Source organism: Eumetopias jubatus, unplaced genomic scaffold, assembly GCF_037043125.1.
Source record: "Eumetopias jubatus isolate StellerSeaLion01/CBP00866 unplaced genomic scaffold, mEumJub1_p1.0 scaffold_6, whole genome shotgun sequence".
NCBI lineage: Eukaryota > Metazoa > Chordata > Mammalia > Carnivora > Otariidae > Eumetopias > Eumetopias jubatus.
Genome location: NW_028274812.1, coordinates 55,925,473 through 55,943,500, shown reverse-complemented (window position 1 = coordinate 55,943,500; position 18,028 = coordinate 55,925,473). Strand labels below are relative to the sequence as shown.

The window sequence follows — 18,028 nt, the reverse complement described above, 5'->3', positions numbered from 1 at the left end:
AGAATCTGCTCTCTATTAGTGAGAATAGGAATCCTGGTTCTTCTATGTGTTAGCTTGGTAAATGGTTAAACTTCAGTTTTCTTCTATGTCAAATAGAAATACCTACCTAAATAACAAAATTACTGTGAGGTTTAAATGAAATAATGTATTTGAATGTTCCTTAGCTAGTGCCTGGTTAATAAGTATTAAAGGTAAACTTAAAAACATAAATACATAAAAAGAGAGGCTTTCTCATTACTGTGGAAAAGCAAAAAATAGGACAAAGACTTAAAGAGGAAAAAACAGGTAAGTTTTCTAATGTAAGAAATGTAGAGTACTGGGGTGCCTGAGTGGCTCAGTTGGTTAAGCGTCTGCCTTCAGGTCCTGGGATCGAGCCCCACGTCAGGCTCCCTGCTCAGTGGGGAGTCGGCTTCTCCCTCTGTCCCTTTCCCCCACTTGTGCTCTCTCTCTCTCTCTCTCAAATAAATAAAACCTTTAAAAAAAAAAAAAAAAGAGGGCACCTGGGTGGCTCAGTCGTTAAGCGTCTGCCTTCGGCTCAGGTCATGATCCCAGGGTCCTGGGATTGAGTCACGCATCGGGCTCCCTGCTCCAAGGGAAGCGTATTCCCCATCTCCCACTCCCCCTGCTTGTGTTCCTGCTCTCGCTGTCTCTCTCTTTCAAATAAATAAATAAAATCTTTAAAAAGAAAGAAAGAAATGTAGAGTATTTATAATAACCAGAATCATTATCTCTGGGATTTTTCCATTTATATAATCATCATCATCATCTCTACTATGTGCCAGACAATATGCTTGGCACTTTATAGTACCTTACCACTGTATTTTTACAATTCATTAAGAAGGTATTTAATACCATTTTCCAACAAGGAACTAAAATCCTGACCAGGCTGTAAATTAAGTATAGGGAGAGATTTTATCTGTTTTCTTCACAATCACCTACCAGATGGCCTGGTGGATAGCAGGCATTCAGAAACATGTATTAGATATATGGGTAGATGATAAAGGGAAACTCAAAACAGTTACTTGCTGAGATAACACAGCAAATAGTGATATCTGGATTTAAACCTGATTCTGGCTGACTCCCAAGCCATGCCTTTATTTAGTATGTCTGAATTGTAGAAAGTCCTCATCAAATAAATGGATTAATAGAAATTACTAAATAAAACAAGAGCATTATATAAAGCTGAAATTCAATGAATTCCATAAACAGAACCTAAAGTAGTCTCAAAGTAGAAACTGAAAAAAAAAAAAAAAGCAAATGGTATAGTGAGTAGAAATGCTGAAGAAAGACGTAATGGATAAAAGAACACAATGGGGTGACCCTGGTATCATGAAGGGTAAGGGGCCTAGCAAAGATCCTTTTAAATAAACAGTATAGAGTGTGATTCTGGTCTGAAGGAAGACAGAAACAAAGGGCTATCATAAGGGATTCAACCATGTAGCCAATTTATAGAAACAGCATGGAGTTGGGAGGAAGAAACTCCAGTTGCAACCACAGAGAAGAGAGAAGAAAGACTGTGACCCATTCTAAGACTGTCAATGTCTTAAGGGAAGTGAAAAGAAAACTGCAAAGGGGAAAGCATCCAAATTAGAAGTAGGCCAAATTTATAAGCTAAGAAAAAACACATTAACCATTTCTAAATGACTGTTCATTCCTTTTTTAAGATTTGAGAAAGAGAACATGTGTGTGTGAGCACAAGCAGGGTGAAAAGCAGAGGGAGAGGGAGAGAGGGAATCCGAAGCCGACTCCACACAGAGCATGGAACCCAAATAGGGCTCAACCTCACAACCCTGAGATCACAACCTGAGCCGAAATCAAAAGTCAGACACTTAACCAACTGAGCCACCCAGGTGCCCCTAAGTGGCTGTTTATTCCTAATTGGGGCAGCTAACCATATACAGTGAAGTATAGTTGCAGGAAAATGCAATACATATAAATGCAAGTAATATAAAGGCATTACCTCCATGGATATAGCAATGAGCCATTAAAACTATAGCATCTTTTGGAAAGAATAAAGAACTGAATGAAGGGGGACAGTTTAGGGCAAAAACTTTATAAGGGATCATGAGGGTATACTGAGAGGCTGAACAGCAGCCCACACACAGAGTTCTATAAATTAGTGATCAACATTCCTAAACTATTTTCTTGGGGGAAGGACCAAAAAAAAAAAAAAAGAGAGAGAGACTCCTAAACTTTCTTGATTATTCTTCATGTATATTTTACTTAGGACTAACCTATCATTTTATAAAATTTTAGACACTTAGGTCCAAATCCACTTAAGTAACTCTCTACTTTTAATCCCTCTAGAGAAACTAAAGTCTCTCAGTAATAGTTGATTGCCCTGGTCTTTTAAAATGAAACAATAATAAATCAGCAAATTTTTAGAACATCTTAGCACTGACAAAAACATCGAACAAAATAAACCATTCCCAGAAAAGCCTGAAAGGAGACAAAGGTGACAGATACTGCTACCTGTTGATTTGCTTATATTTTGAAACACTTACCTAAGCAGTTTATGCCCATTTGTTGTGGCAACTTCAGCAAGGCTTGTTAGAATCTTTAGGTACTGACTTTCACTTTGCTGAGACAAATGTTCCAGAACTTGCCGCAACTAAATTTTTTACAAATAAAAAAATGTGATTATACAATAATCCATTAAACTTTATCAAGAAATTACATACCTATTAGTTTAAAAAGTATCCCAAAGCCAATTAGCTGAAATCAAGTCCTTTACAGTTATTTTGCCTTGCATAAATTCAAAAGCTAATATAGACATGATATAAAATCCTTTAAAAATCACCCAGTAAAAAAGCAATGAAAAATGCAAATAGATAGAAATCACCAAGTTCATTCACAGAAATTTAATTCCAAACTTCTAAAATATAAGAGAAGTATAAACTCCACAATTTTTCAGAGTAAAGCTATTATAATATAGAACTCAATAAACAAGTGATTACCAATGATATTATGATATTCCTCCTTAGATTATTTTCCCCTACCTATGGGGAAAATTCCAATTATTTTAAGCAAAAATCAAAGACCTCGGGGCGCCTGGGTGGTTCAGTTGGTTAAGCATCTGACCCTTGGTTTCAGCTCAGATCATGATCTCAGGGGTGTGGGATTAAGCCCCAGGTTGGCTCTGGGCTCAGTGCAGAGTCTGCCTGAGAGTCTTTTCCTCACCCTCTCCCCCTGACCAGCCCCCAACGCGTGCATGCGCTCTCAAATAAATAAATAAAATCTTTAAAAACAAAACAAAGACCCTGAGGGCAGAAGACTCGTAGGGCTAACTATCAGCACAAAGTTATTAGTATATAATTCATACTTTCCTATAATGCAAACAAATTTGAATCATTAAAATATTTATAATACTAAAATTACTAGGCACATTTTAAAATGCCATATATGCTAAACATGAACAAAGCCTGTTCATTTACAAGCTACTAGCACAATTACTTACCATGTTTTCTCGGAGATCTTCATTCTGTGTCATTTGAATAATTGTCTGGAAAAGCCTAGGGTGATACTGAATTAATACTTCACATGTCTCTCCATAGCCACCCTAAAAAAAAAAATTGTTTTTAATTATCTAGGTTTAAAAGAAGTTCCTAATGTAAATTTCCTCTACACACCAGTCTGACACTAAAGGTGTGGGTTTTCCACACCAAGCAACTCTCCAACTCTCTGTGGACAACAACTAAGTGTCATTAAAATTTAATTCAATTCTGACGCTAACTACCCAGAGTTAACACAGACCCCACAGGTTAGGAGCTCAGTCTCATAAAAGTGTCCCCACTTCAGAAGCCACTCACAAGTCCATGCCCCCCATACTTCTAACTAACCAGCTTTAAGTCAAGAGTTCCCATAAACCACCCCCTCAGGTTTGATAATCTGCTATTTGCTGTTTGATAACAGCTCACAGAATTCAGAGAAACACTTTATTTATTATAAAGGATACAACTCAAACAGCCAAATGGAAGAGATGCACAGGGTAAGGTATGTGGGAAGGGGCACAGAGCTTCCATGCCCTCTCTGGGCATGCCACCATCCCACAACTTTGATGTGTTTGCCAACCCAGAAGCTCCCTGAGAACCCCACTGTATACAGGGTTTTTATGGGAGTTCCATTACATAGGCATGATCAATTAAATTATTGGTCACTGATGACTGAATTCAACCTCCAGTCCCTCTGACCTCCCTAGGAGTCACATGACTGGCTTCCCAGGCAATGAGCACCATCCTGAAGGTATCAGAGGCTTTAAGCCACCAGCCATCTCATTAATGTTCAAAAAGACATTCTTATCACTCTGGAGATTCCAAGTGCCTGAGAAGCTCTTAGGTTAGGAACTGAGACAAAGACCAATATATATTTCTTATACTATCACAGTTCCTTTAAAAGATCGTATTCTTTAAAAAAAAAAAATTATATTCTTTACAGAATAAAAATCTTTGCATCCACCCTCTCATTTGAGGAAAAAGGTGATTTTACCAGTCTCAGTCTCTATTATAAAGGGCTAAGAATATACATTAACAACATACCTGTACACATAAATCCAGAGGCGTTACTCCATTTTTATCTGACAGATATTTAGCTCCTCGTAACAGAAGAATCTGTGCTGTGTCTCTCTGACCATGACTGTACAGAAGTAAAACCATGTTAAAAAAAATTTTTTTAATTTAAAGTCTTTCTCTATGAATTATGGACAATCAATATGAATCAAGAGAAGACTAACAATTTTTTAAAAATTGAGAGGAAGATCTGAATTACATCCTCAAAATCCAGGAAAACATTTCCCAATGTTAAATCATACCTTCACCATGTAGATAGGAAACTGACCTATTAAATCTTAGAATTGAACTTAGAACACATTACCTACAATAAATCATAACATTTGGGGATAAACAGCTACTACTCGGGCTTATGCTCCATTTTTTTCTTTCAATCATTTCCAACCCTCTTCCTACCACACCCATCCAAGTCTCTAGACTTCTTAGTCAAAAAAAACCCTCAATATTCAAAACAAGAGTATATTTTATGGCACTTTAATACTTGGCAAAAAAATAAATAAGAAGGAAGGAAGGAAGAAGAAAATACAACTATCAAAATAAGAGAATGGGGGAAGGGTAGGGATTAATTATCCAAAAATACTATCTAGCTTTCAACCTTCATTTTATCAACCCACTCAGTTTGGCTTCTGTTGACAGCTATTTAATCTGATCTAGAATGAACAATGCTCTTATCCACATGCCCATTCTACTTGTTCTCTTTCTAGTAGGAGTAAAATTAGTAACCATCTTTCTTTCAGCTAGGAGGAAGCTAATTTGAAGACCTTAACCACTAGACTCTAGGTCTCATTATTCAGTGAGCTAATCTGATCCAAGATACTCTAGACAATAAAAAATAAAGTTACAATCCACAGACACTACAGTGTGAAGTTAATTTTACAAAATGCCCAAAGAAGTCATACGGTTTAGAAGAGTATCTGATCAAAAATTTCTATTTTGTAGATGACAAAAGCTACTAACTCAAGCACAGGTGAAACTAGAACTCAGATCCCCGTCTTCCAAAACAAGACTCTTCTACAATACCATTACATCCAAACCGGTATGTCATTTCCCAAAGAGAAAGACACACAGATTTCTCAGAAAGTTAAAAAAAACAAACACTCATTCTTTACCACAAAATGACACTGCATAAAGTGTAATTTATAACCAAATGGCATTAAACAATTTAAAATTTTTTAAATTTAATAAACCCTACTATGAATTTGAGGGCAGATATTATAGATATATCACTCTCTCAATACTTTATTGTCATATTGATTACTTAGCTTATTACAAATATCAAGAGGCCAAAACTGACTTAAGAACAGTACCTAATTTATTCCAGAAAACCAAGAAACCAAGTAAATCAGCAATCTCTCCAAAAGCAACAGTATGTAGTTTTACTACTGTACATCAAAAAAGTCTTCATCAAGCATCATTTGTCATTAGGCTGGGAGTACTGGTCAACACATTATATATTAAAGCTAACAGCAAGAGTTTACAATTAACACCATTCTATTCTTCGTAATACCTAAAAATGAAAGCTAAGTGAAAAGAAACTAACTTATTAATTTATTTAGAGAGACAGTGTTATCTTTGCTACTACGCTTGGTTCTGAAAAACCTAAAATTACAAAGCTAGTCTGTTCAACTTTAATAACATTTCTTCTATAATTACTTAATATCCATGTGTCCAATCTTTCCAATTAAACTATAAACTTCTTCACAATATATCTGTTCCATAGCACCGAGCACAGTAGTTGGCTTATAACATATATTCAATACATATGTTGAATTATAGTTTTTAACTTCAGGTACCATTCATTTGACAAATAAGCATTAAATAAGGTAGTGTACTACAGGGAAAAAAAAAAAAAAGACCTGAATCACAGTTTATTTAGGATCTACTAAATGACAAGCATAATGCTCAGTTCTTTGTACAAAGTCTGACTTAATCCTGACACATAAAATAAGTATTCATTCCATTTTTCAGTTGAAAAAACCATGACTTGAGAAAACCACGGTTACTCAAGATCACAGTTACATGACGGAGGAGAATTTGAATCTAGGTCAGTCTAACTCCAAAATCTTTCATCTATATATTATTCAACCAAGATGAATAAACAGAGTTTGCCCTCAAAGAGTAAACAATTTAGTACTCAAGAGAGTATGGTACAAGGTGCAAGGGGATACATGCTATGAGAAAAATAAAATGGGGATCACACACAACGGACAGACAAGATCACCATGTACAAATGGGACACTGTTGAATATATGTGGTTTTAAAAAGTCTCCAAATAATTTTATTTATCATATATAGCAAAAAGGATAATTATCATGAAGGAAAAAGAATACCATTTTGACATTTTTAGAAAACTGGAGTAATTTCTAAAACTACATTAAAATCTCATCTACGATCAGGTAACATTTCATTTCAAAAATAAAAGCAAGAAACAAGAACTAAAATATATATAAAATCTGCATAACCCGATTAGGGCTTCAAGTGCCTCATCTACAATATTGCATGACATTAAGACTAACCCATAACAGGGGCGCCTGAGTGGCTCAGCCGTTAAGCGTCCGCCTTTGGCTCAGGTCATGATCCCAGGGTCCTGGGATCAAGCCCCATATCAGGCTCCCTGCTCGGCGGGAAGCCTGCTTCTCCCTCTCTCACTCCCCCTGCTTGTGTTCCCTCTCTCGCTGTGTCTCTCTCTGTCAAATAAATACATAAAATCTTTAAAAAAAAAAAAAAAAAGACTAACCTATAACAAACTGCTCAGAGTGTTGCATAAAAGATTTTTCAGTCCAAATAAGCAAAAATTTGCCCAATGAACAAATATTCTTTACAATTCAACTATTTTTTTTTTTTTTGATTGATTGAGATAATAGTCCCTTCAAGGAAATGCCAATGCATTCTCTGGAAACTAAGTTGGCAAAGATTTAATAAGAAAGCTATAGTACTTCTAACGCACTTAGAAGTGATTTTTCAAGCACTTTCAGTTTCCTAATTTTAGGCTTTCAAGGATATGATCTGAAAACTTGGCTAAAGTGCATATAGTACATATACTGCAGTATTTTTCTGGAACAACTTATAAAACAAAGAGACCATATTTTCTAATAGTCTTTCCTATTCTAAAGTTTACAATTTTGAGTCTTTGGCCCGTTTTATATGGCTTTGACTGTGAACTGAAAGGAGTTGCTTGGCAGTAGCTACAAATCCATGTTCAGAATCACACCTCTTTCTATTTCTCTACTGCAGACGTCTGTAATTACATAAACATCTCACTAATTTACTGTATCTACATAATCCCAGCTAAACCTCACTGTTCCTAATAGAAAAAAGTTATCCTAGATATAGAAAATACTTGAAAATCATTATACATCCAAATCTTTATTTAAGAACTCAAGGGAATGGGAAGCATACAACTGAAAATAAAACCAATCTAGCAGGGCGCCTGGGTGGCTCAGTTGGTTAGGCAACTGCCTTCGGCTCAGGTCATGATCCTGGAGTCCCGGGATCGAGTCCCACATCGGGCTCCCTGCTCGGCGGGGAGTCTGCTTCTCCCTCTGACCCTCTTCCCTCTCGTGCTCTCTCTCATTCTCTCTCTCTCAAATAAATAAATAAAATCTTTAAAAAAAAAAACCAATCTAGCAATTTAAAGACTTGAGGCATTTGTAAATACTATATAAAAATCCTAGGGGTGCTTGGGTGGTGCAGTTGGTTAAGCAACCAACTCTTGGTTTGGCTCAGGTCATGATCTCAGGGTCATGGGATCAAGCCCTGCATTGGGCTCTGCACTGAGTGCAGGGTCTGCTTAAGACTCTTTCTTCTTTGGGGCACCTAGGTGGCTCAGTTGGTTAATCATCTGCCTTTGGCTCAGGTCATGATCCCGCGGTCCTAGGATCAAGCCCCGCATCGGGCTCCCTGCTCACTGGGGAGTCTGCTTCTCTCTCTCCCTCTCCCCCTGCTCGTGCTCTCTCCTTAAAAAAAAAAAAAAAGACTTTGTCCCTCTCCCCTCCAAGCACTCATACTCTCTGGCTCTAAAATAAATAAATCTTAAAAAAAAAAAAAAAGTTCAAAAAATAGGGTGGCTCAGTCAGTTAAATATTTGATTCTTGACACTGGCTCAGGTCATGACCTCAGGGTCGTGAGATCAAGCCCTGAGTCGGGCTCTATGCTGGGCTTGGAGCCTGCTTAAGATTCTCTTCTCCCGGGCACCTGGGTGGCTCAGTTGGTTAAGCGTCTGCCTTTCTCTTAGGTCATGATCCCAGGGTCCTGGGATAGAGTCCCACGTCAGGTTCCCAGCTCAGCAGGGAGTCTGCTTCTCCCTCTGCCGCTCATCTCTCTCTCTCAAATAAACAAATAATCTTAAAAACAAACAAAAAAAGATTCTCTCTGCCCCCTCTCTCTGCCCCGCCCCCCAAAGAAGTCCTAAAAACAAAGCTGCCTAAAAATGGGGGTGGGATGGGGGGAATCATTGTGTGCCTATAGTACACATGAAAGAAAGTTAATGAATTATGTATTATGCAAAATACCTAGAGGAAAAAAGTGGCTGGGAAATAGTTCCTGTCATAATTTTAGGTCAAAATCAGTTTGAAAATGACTCATTCACAGCAGCACTACATAATTAAATATGGCTCAGAATGAGAATATAAGTAACACAAAGAAAAAAAAAAGAAAAGGTCTGTATGGTGAAAGAAGAATCCTATTTCTCAGAATAGAAATCTTGTATAGCAATAAAACAGGACAACCATACTCTGTGCTCACTGAGGAGTGGAGAAGTATGCTACAGTTTAGTAGGCACTTACTAATGACTAAGTGCAAAATACCCTGCCAGATGCTTTCTATTAGCCATCTTATTTAATTCTCACTATAGTCCCACAAGCCAAATAGCAGCATTTCCATTTCGTAAACAAAGAAACAAAAGCTTCAGAGGTCAAGAAACTTGACTTAAGTTACATAGTTTTGGGGCTAAAATTTGAACCCTGCCACCAAGGCTCCTTGTCCTATATATCTCATTACTTTTGGAATGTAATCCAGAATTTTTAAAAAAAGCATATGATATATCTAGTAATACCTCTCAACCAATAAAAACTTACATTAAGGTTTTTTTTAATTTAATTTGTCTATAGGGTCAACTTGTTCTGTTTCCCACATTCCTTTCCCTTTTTATTTATCAGAAAGAATATACTGGGAAGAATTTATGTTTAATGTATACCTATATCTAGATACCACAAATAAAATTAAAAGTATGCCTACAACAAATACCATATGATTTCACTCATATGTGGATTTTAAGAAACAATACAGATGAACATATGGCAGGGGGAAGACAGAGAGGAAAACAAACCATAAGAGACTTAAAAATAGAGAACAAACAGGGTAGATAGAGGGAGGTGGGTGGGGGATGGGCTAGATGGGTGATAGGTTTTAAGGAGGGCACTTGTCATGTTGAGCATTGGGTGTTGTACGTAAATGATGAATCACTGAATTCTACTCCTGAAATCAATATTGTACTGTATGTTAACTAGAATTTAAATAAAAATTTAAAGGAAAAAAAGTCTGCCTACAAATGAACCATGTTCCATATCTATCATCCTGCTACAATGATAAATTTCTTTTATCATTTCAATTTTAATCAGATTTGCCTATCTCTGTTCAAAGAAATCTAATATTTGCTAGAATGAAAGTTAATGATGGGAGGGGTGCTTGGCTGGCTAAGTCAGTGGGGCATGCGACTCTGATCTTGGGGTTGTGAATCTGAGCCCCATGTTGGGTGTAGAGATTACTTAAAAATAAAATCTTAAAAAAATTACAGAAATAAAAAGTTAATGATGGGAATATAATACTAACAGAAAGTACTTCTAAAAAACTCTTTTACCATACCTCTATGCTCAGACTAACCATAAGAATATCCATGTTCGGCACAACACTAATATACCTACATTTAACTATTATACATGCATTATTTTATAAAAGATACTTCTCAAATATGTAATTATAGCAATTCATTCATTCAAAAACATTTACTAAGCATCTAAATGCAAAGCACTGTAACTACACATTGACTGTAAAGTGGTGAATAAAATTCTTGCTTTTATTGACATTTCAGTCTAGTAGGAGAGATATACTATAAACAAGTAAACAAACAATTACAAAATACAAAGTGTTATAAAAGAAATAATTGGGGGGCCTGTGGGTGGCTCAGTTGGTTAAGCATCAGACTCTTAAACTCAGGTCTTAATTTCAGGGTCATGAGGTCAAGTCCCATGCTGGGCTCCATGCTGGGCTCCATGCTGGGCTCCATGCTGGGCTCCATGCTGGGCTCCATGCTGGGCATGGAGACTACTTAAAAAAAGAAAGGAAAGAAAAGAAAAGAAGAGAAAAGAAAAGAAAAATGACTGCGATGCTGTGAAAGAAAATTTGGGGAGAGGCCTACTCAGACTGGTCAGGAATTGCCTTTCTAAAAAGTAACAATTAAGCAGTGACATAAAGAGGAGTCAGCCATATAAAAAGCCAAGGTAAGAGCATCTCAGGAAAAACAGTAAGCAGAAAAGCCTGCTGGAAAGAGTCCCTTGCATTTGGTGAACTCAGAGAGCCGATGTGTCGGAAACACACTGAGCTACGCCGAGATCAGACCATGCAGGTCTCACAGGCAAAGGCAGAATACGTATTTTATTTGAAATGCAACAGAGGCACTGAGAAGTTTTAAATACAAAGTTTAAACACAAAGTGACAAAAGCTGATCTTTTTTTAAAAGATTTATTTTGAGAGTGAGAGAGAGAATGGCATGGGGGGGAGGCAGAGGGAGAGAGAAAGAGAGAGAGAGAAAGAATCCCATGCAGACTCCATGCCGGGCACGGAGCCCGGAGCCCAGCTCAGGGCTCAATCCCACAACCATGAGAACATGACCTGAGCCGAAATCAAGAGTCAGATGCTAAACTGGCTGAGTCACTCAAGCTTGAGTGACCCAAGTCAATTCATTTTTTTAAAAGATCACTCTAGGGGCGCCTGGGTGGTTCAGTTGGTTAAGTGACTGCCTTCGGCTCAGGTCATGATCCTGGAGTCCCAGGATTGAGTCCCGTAACGGGCTCCCTGCTCAGCAGGGAGTCTGCTTCTCCCTCTGACCCTCCCACCCCCATGCTCTCTCTCTCTCTCAGATAATTAAATAAAATCTTTAAAAAAAAAATCCATATAAAAGATCACTATGGCTGCTCAGGAAAGGATAGATGGGAAGGAAACAACAGAGAAATCAGGGAGACCAGTAAGAGACGACCGCAGCACTCTAGACAAACGCTAACAATGTTAACTAAGGTCATTTCCGTGAGTTGGAAGAAGAGATTCAGCATATATTCTGAAGGTGGAATTTACAGAACTTACTAATAAATTCCATGTTCAGGGTCAGAGAGAGAGAGACAGAGAGAAATTAAAAAAATAATGATCTAGTTTCTGGTTTAAACAAGTGAAAGGATAACAGTACCAATGACCGAGATGAGAAAAGGTAGACACAAGGTTTGAAAAGGAAAATCAGAAGCTCTGTTTTGGACACATTGACATCTGAGATTCTATAAGACTTACAAGTGATGATGTAAATCAGGCAGGTGGCCATTCAAATCTGAAGCTTCAAAGAAAGGACTGATCTAGAGATAATCCCTCAAGATAGGATATGATTTCAGGTAATCAAACAATGACATTATTCATAAATTCAGGATGCCATGGAAAGAACTGGTTTTCTAGCCAAGCAAGCAAAACATAAGTATAATTTAAGAAAATGGTTGGATTCAGATAGCATATAGAAGTCTAGAGATCCAAAAGTCCTTGTACTCTAATTCAAGGTTGTTCAATGATGATTTGAAGCAGTCTAATAAAAGTAACATCAGAGACCCTAAAGAGAAGCTAAACAAGAAAAGAAGTAGGTCTTTTAGGTTAAAACAAACCACCAGTAAAATGATGTATAACAGAAAAAAGGATAAGAAGAGGGGCACCTGGGTGGCTCAGTTGATTATGCGACTGCCTTCAGCTCAGGTCATGATCCTGGAGTCCCGGGATTGAGTGCAGCATCAGGCTCCCTGCTCAGCGGGGAGTCTGCTTCTCCCTCTGACCCTTCCCCCTCTCATGTGCTCTCTCTCTCTCATTCCCTCTCTCTCATTCTCGCTCTCTCAAATAAATAAATAAAATCTTTAAAAAAACAAAAAGGATAAGAAGAAAAGAGCTTTCTGGAGAACTCCATATCTGCATTTAAGAGCCTAAATAAATATTGCACTTCATATAATCTAAACCAAAGACAAGAAACACTGATTTACTGTAAGCTGCTTCTAATTGCAAAGTACATTTATGTAACATAGTATTTATAAATGTGGGTGTGTATGTATGGGGTGGAATATGTGTATGATTGTTATGTTGTTAGCTCCTTATGGACTTAGGTTTATTACTGTATCACTAATGCCATAATATATGGCACACACTGAGTGCTAACTATGTTTGCTTATTACATGAATGAACCAACGAACAAAATATATGCTTCAAGAAAATGAACGAAGACAAAAGCACAAAAACAACTTCATGCATAATTTAATATCTAACAAGACAAATTCAAAGATTTTTTTTTTTAAAGTTACAAATCCAAAGAAAGCAAAAACATGGATGGCTCTGGTCCAAGACACACTTTAATAGTTTATCCCTCTGGAACTGACCTAGTACTTAACAAAGAAAACTACGGAAATTACTGGATTATAGAGATGTCTTTTTTCATTACGTATTAAGTAATTAGTCTAAAATATAAATAATCAAGTAAATCAAAAGCTCCCACCTATAACATATAAAAACACTGCCAATATAATAGAAAATGCTTTTCCTTGTGCAGTTAAGCGAGCACAGTATTTGTGGGAAAACAAGAGAACTTTAGAAAATATACAAAATATATACAAAATATACAAAATATTGTGTTTGGAAATGTAATAAATACATTAATGAGAGCATCTGGAAATATAAAATATCCTACCTGCAAGCAAAGTACAATGGAGTAGCTCCAGATACATTTGGCCTGTTAATATCAGCACCACTGTCTAGCAAGCACTGCACTGTCTGGAGGAAAAAGAAACAAAAAGTAAAGCCAGAGAAGTCAAAGACACAATTATCACAATTTAAACAGATATGAGGAATGCTCCTGCCACTACCTGAAATTTTAAGTAGAACAAGTAGGAACACGACAATTATGATGGCTGAACTTCTTCAACTTTTTGGTTAACTCTCTTGAAACAATGTATGTGGAATTATCAATGTAATATAACCTGTGTTAACCCAGGAAGGCTCTAGAAAATCGCTGACACATGTAGCTACCAAGGACTTGAGATATGGCTAGAATAACTAAGGAACTGAATTTTTAATTTTATTTTACAATAATTAAGTTTAAATAGCCACATATTGCTAGTAAAGTTGACACAGCTCCTCTAGATACTTGAATTTAGAAACCAGAATTTTGCCTCTAAAAACAAAAAATAGGTACCAGAACCATCACTTTCTTAAACTCAAACATAATTATTAAACATAACTATTAAAGTTCAAAATGTTAAAAAGCTAAGAAGTCCTTTTGCTAGTAATAGTAACCAGTTTCTGGTAACTCAGTTTCTCTGATAGTATCATTTATACATACTCTGTCTCCTAAGCTCACTTCTGCAATCATCTGAGTCATACTAAGAAAAAGCAAGTTAATGTAAAATCACATATTCGGTAACTAGATATATGGAATGTGGCTCTCCTGATAAGCCTTAAAAAAAAAGAAAAGAATTTCTTCTGGTTTTATTCCTTTGATCTTCATTTGGGTTTCTCCTGCAAAAAGGAAGAAAACATGTAAAAAACCCAAAAGTTTTTGGAATTACACTGTTTAATATTACTTTTGGACTGAACACATATGTTCATTATTGCTGCTCTAAAACCTAATACAAGGTCAGTAAAATAATAAGACTATAAGCCCACAAGGAAGAACAGGAAAGAACACAACAGCATACAAGTCAGTAAGTTTTGGGAAAGTGGCAAGCAAGTGGAGGAATAGAAGCCGACTTAGCAAATCAAAAGCAGCTGAAGTCTAAGTGCCTCCAACACACCACCAAATTCTCCCTGTAGAACACACATACAAAATACAGGGACTGGAAGTACCAGGTACCTTGTAAGACAGAAATAGTTACAAAGAGCTCTAAACAGGAATATTAGTGAAAGCCTGTAAAAGAAACAGCCGGACCTTACCACTGGACCCTTTCTTCCCATGCCATAGAGTTAAGCCACTATCTCTCCCTACACTGTCTCAAAATAGTGAGGTTCATCATCTGGACAAGTGAATAGGGAGGCTCTAGACTGACAAGCAAGATACCTAGGTAAAGCAGAGATAAGGAGCCATGATGAACACCGTTAAGTGAAAACTTCCAGCCTCTACATTCCACTAGGCTCCCAGAAATCCAGGAGCCAGGCTAAACTTCAAAGAAATTCCCAAGTTAAAAAAAAAAGGAAACGATACTATCTAATGAATTTTTCTTGGTAGAAAATAGTCCTGAGATATTCTGTAGGAGCATATAGGAAAGATTACTAATTCATAGGAAGAGAATTGAACAAAGCCAATTATTAACTTTAAGAAAAAGTCACCCTAGACAGAAAATGTTGTAATTCATTACTTGACTCAGCAGTAAACAATAGTTACCTAACTATATATACACCTAATCTTTTCTGTCAAAATTTACAATTTAATTTTAGAAATGAGGGAGAAGGCATGGGAAGAGGATTTAAATGAGTTAAATCCTCACTCACCAGGACAAGAAATGATTCAGCGATATCTGAAAGTTAAGAGCAACGGAAGCATATTATTTGGAAATAGATACCAGAAGGAAAACTAAAAGAGCAGAAAATTGTTGCCTGGTGTTCACGACTGGACAAAAAAGAGGGGTTTAAGGGACTATCGCTATTTATTGAAAAGATTCTGATAAAAGTGAAATATTTTAAGATATAGTATTCGTGTATTACTACTTAAATTCACTTCTAACCCAAGAGAAATAGAAACACTGTTACATAAAATTTTATTATCAGCTATAGAATTCCTCTAAACTGAGGACAAGTGGTCAAGCACAGCTTTCAAATATAAGAAAAATATTATTTTATAAGACAAGGCCTACTTGAGCCTTTTGATTATGGCTTTCTCCTTTCTGAATTTTGGCCTAGAAGTTGTGTCTACATGGCCCAAAACACAAATGAAATGGACAGCAGCAATAATGTTCATTAGCTGTTATAGAAATTAGACAAAAAGCTGTAACTCAAAAGGCTCAGGAGAGATGAAAGCACTATATATACTGAAAATATATACTAATATGCAATTAAAACCAAGCAATTCACATAGAAGCAAAATAAATTATTATTATTATTATTATTAGCTTAAAGACTTTTTTTTTTTAAGTAATCTCTACACCCAACGTGGGGCTTGAACTCACAACTGCTAGATCAAGAGTTACATGTTCCACTGACTGAGCCAACCAGTTGTCCCAGAAGTAGAAATAACTTATTAAAAAATATACTATGCATTTACAAAAATTATATAGTTGCTAAAATACATAACGATATAATATGAGTAACCTTAACATGTGCCTGGACACTGTGCTAATAAATTTAATACATCCTGTGAGAAAACATATTCTCTCTACTCTTAAAGTAGGAAACTGTCCAATATTCCCCCCCCCGAAAAAACAACAACAAAAAACTATTCTCCTATTCCTAGATAATCTACGGGGGGGGGGGGGGGAGTCCTTCCTCCATACAGTATAAGAAACTGCTAGGAAAGATCCTTAAAAGAAAAGCATTGAAAGGGGATTTTCATATGGCTTCAAGAAACCCTTGAGAAGAAACAACACACTTTCAACAGACTTCATGACCCTTCAAGTGATAAAACAATATTCTGAGTGGAAAACTAATGTGCAAAGCTAATGTTTGGGTCAATCTCAAAAGTCATTTAATTGAAGGCAGTGACTAACCAAGACCACCTGTGCCCAATACACTGAAAAATTACAAAGCAAGAAATCCAAGGCAGATCTATTTTATCAATGTCAACTCGCTAAATAACACTGATCAAAGTAAAAAGGACTAGATATTCAATATTAAAATTACAAGTAAAAATCTGAGTTGTGGTATTTCTACTTGCTAAAAGACAAAACAACAAAAACAGCATCTTTATCTTTTATTAAAAATAATTCTGATATGACTTGACAGCAATGCACAAATTACTTACCCACTAAGAAAAATAGCCAACTCACTAATCAATGACTGGTTTACATAGGTTTTTCTATAGTAACCTGTCCACCTAAACCTATCAAAACTTTGAAGTATTATATAACATCTAGTAAAAATCATTATTATCCAGTTGTGTCTAAAATCACAGTAACAGAACTATTATTTGCTCACATTTCCCAGAAGTGATTAAAGGAGAATTCTAACATTAGAATAAAAAAAATTACTCTGAACATAAAAATACAATCCAAAATGTTAGTCTATCTACCTTTGTGCCTCAAGGCTGAATCCAATGAAATGTTTTTGCAAAAGCTTTCAATTAAGTTTGCATGGCTGTCCTGTAATTCTCTGGATGAAAAGCTTGAATGCTGACTAAAAGGTATCAGGAGAGCTGACTGAATGTAGGTAAACACTGTTCCTTACCAAGTTTACAATTTCAGTAAAACATGCAGTCAGTTCTATCAAAGACAGTGTATGTAATACCAGTGTCAAACAATTCTTTTAAGTTTCAGGAGCTGAAGTATACTCTAAGCAGGGTTCAACTGTCATTTTATATTGTTTGTGAAGCTTCATATTTAGCTATATAAATTTAGCAACATCTAATCCCGCTGTGTACTCTAATTTACACAAACTGTGACTAAACCATTCAACAATTCGCTAAGGTTTTTAAATCCAAGTTATTCTAGGAAAACAATAATCAACCATTTGTGGCAATTTAACACATTAACAAATCTTAAAGAACTAATAACAAAGTCACCAAAAAGTAAGTTCAGTTTACGGCCAAAAAAATTGGAGTCAATTATATCCATGTAGAATAATATTAGGTTTTACCATACTTTCTAAAAATGAGATTAAAAATCAAGTAACACACTGGTCCTAGCTTACTGCACAAGACTAAATGAATTAAGGGTCCAGATAGAGTGCTCTCTGTACTTGCCTTGCAGAATCACATCATACACATTAATAATGGTGGAAAGAAGGAAGGAAGGAAGGAAGAAAGGAAGGAAGGAAGGAAGGAAGGAAAGAAGGAAGGAAAGAAGGGAAGGGAAGGAGGGAGGGAGGGAGAGAGGGAGGAAGTAATAGCACCAATACTCTTATTGCTCTTAAGTGTCTTCCAAAGTGTTCACAACACTTTACTTAATTACATAAACAGTAAACAGAATATACCATAGGAGGTAGGTAAGGGCAGGGGAAGAAAAATTTGCCAAAGACTGTATAATAGGCCA

General features: G+C 36.4%; 1 protein-coding gene across 3 annotated transcripts in view; it reads right to left on the bottom strand.

Annotated features, from left to right (window-relative positions):
* HACE1 (HECT domain and ankyrin repeat containing E3 ubiquitin protein ligase 1) overlaps positions 1-18,028 on the bottom strand; it is a 100,937-nt gene that overhangs the window by 55,053 nt on the left and 27,856 nt on the right. For all 3 annotated transcript variants that reach the window (XM_028104241.2, XM_028104243.2, XM_028104242.2), the window contains 4 exons: positions 13,543-13,625; positions 4,536-4,632; positions 3,458-3,559; positions 2,505-2,611 (listed from right to left, as the gene is read on the bottom strand). In XM_028104241.2, the coding sequence (XP_027960042.1) occupies positions 2,505-2,611; positions 3,458-3,559; positions 4,536-4,632; positions 13,543-13,625 (389 nt within the window). The remainder of the gene's footprint in view (positions 1-2,504; positions 2,612-3,457; positions 3,560-4,535; positions 4,633-13,542; positions 13,626-18,028) is intronic.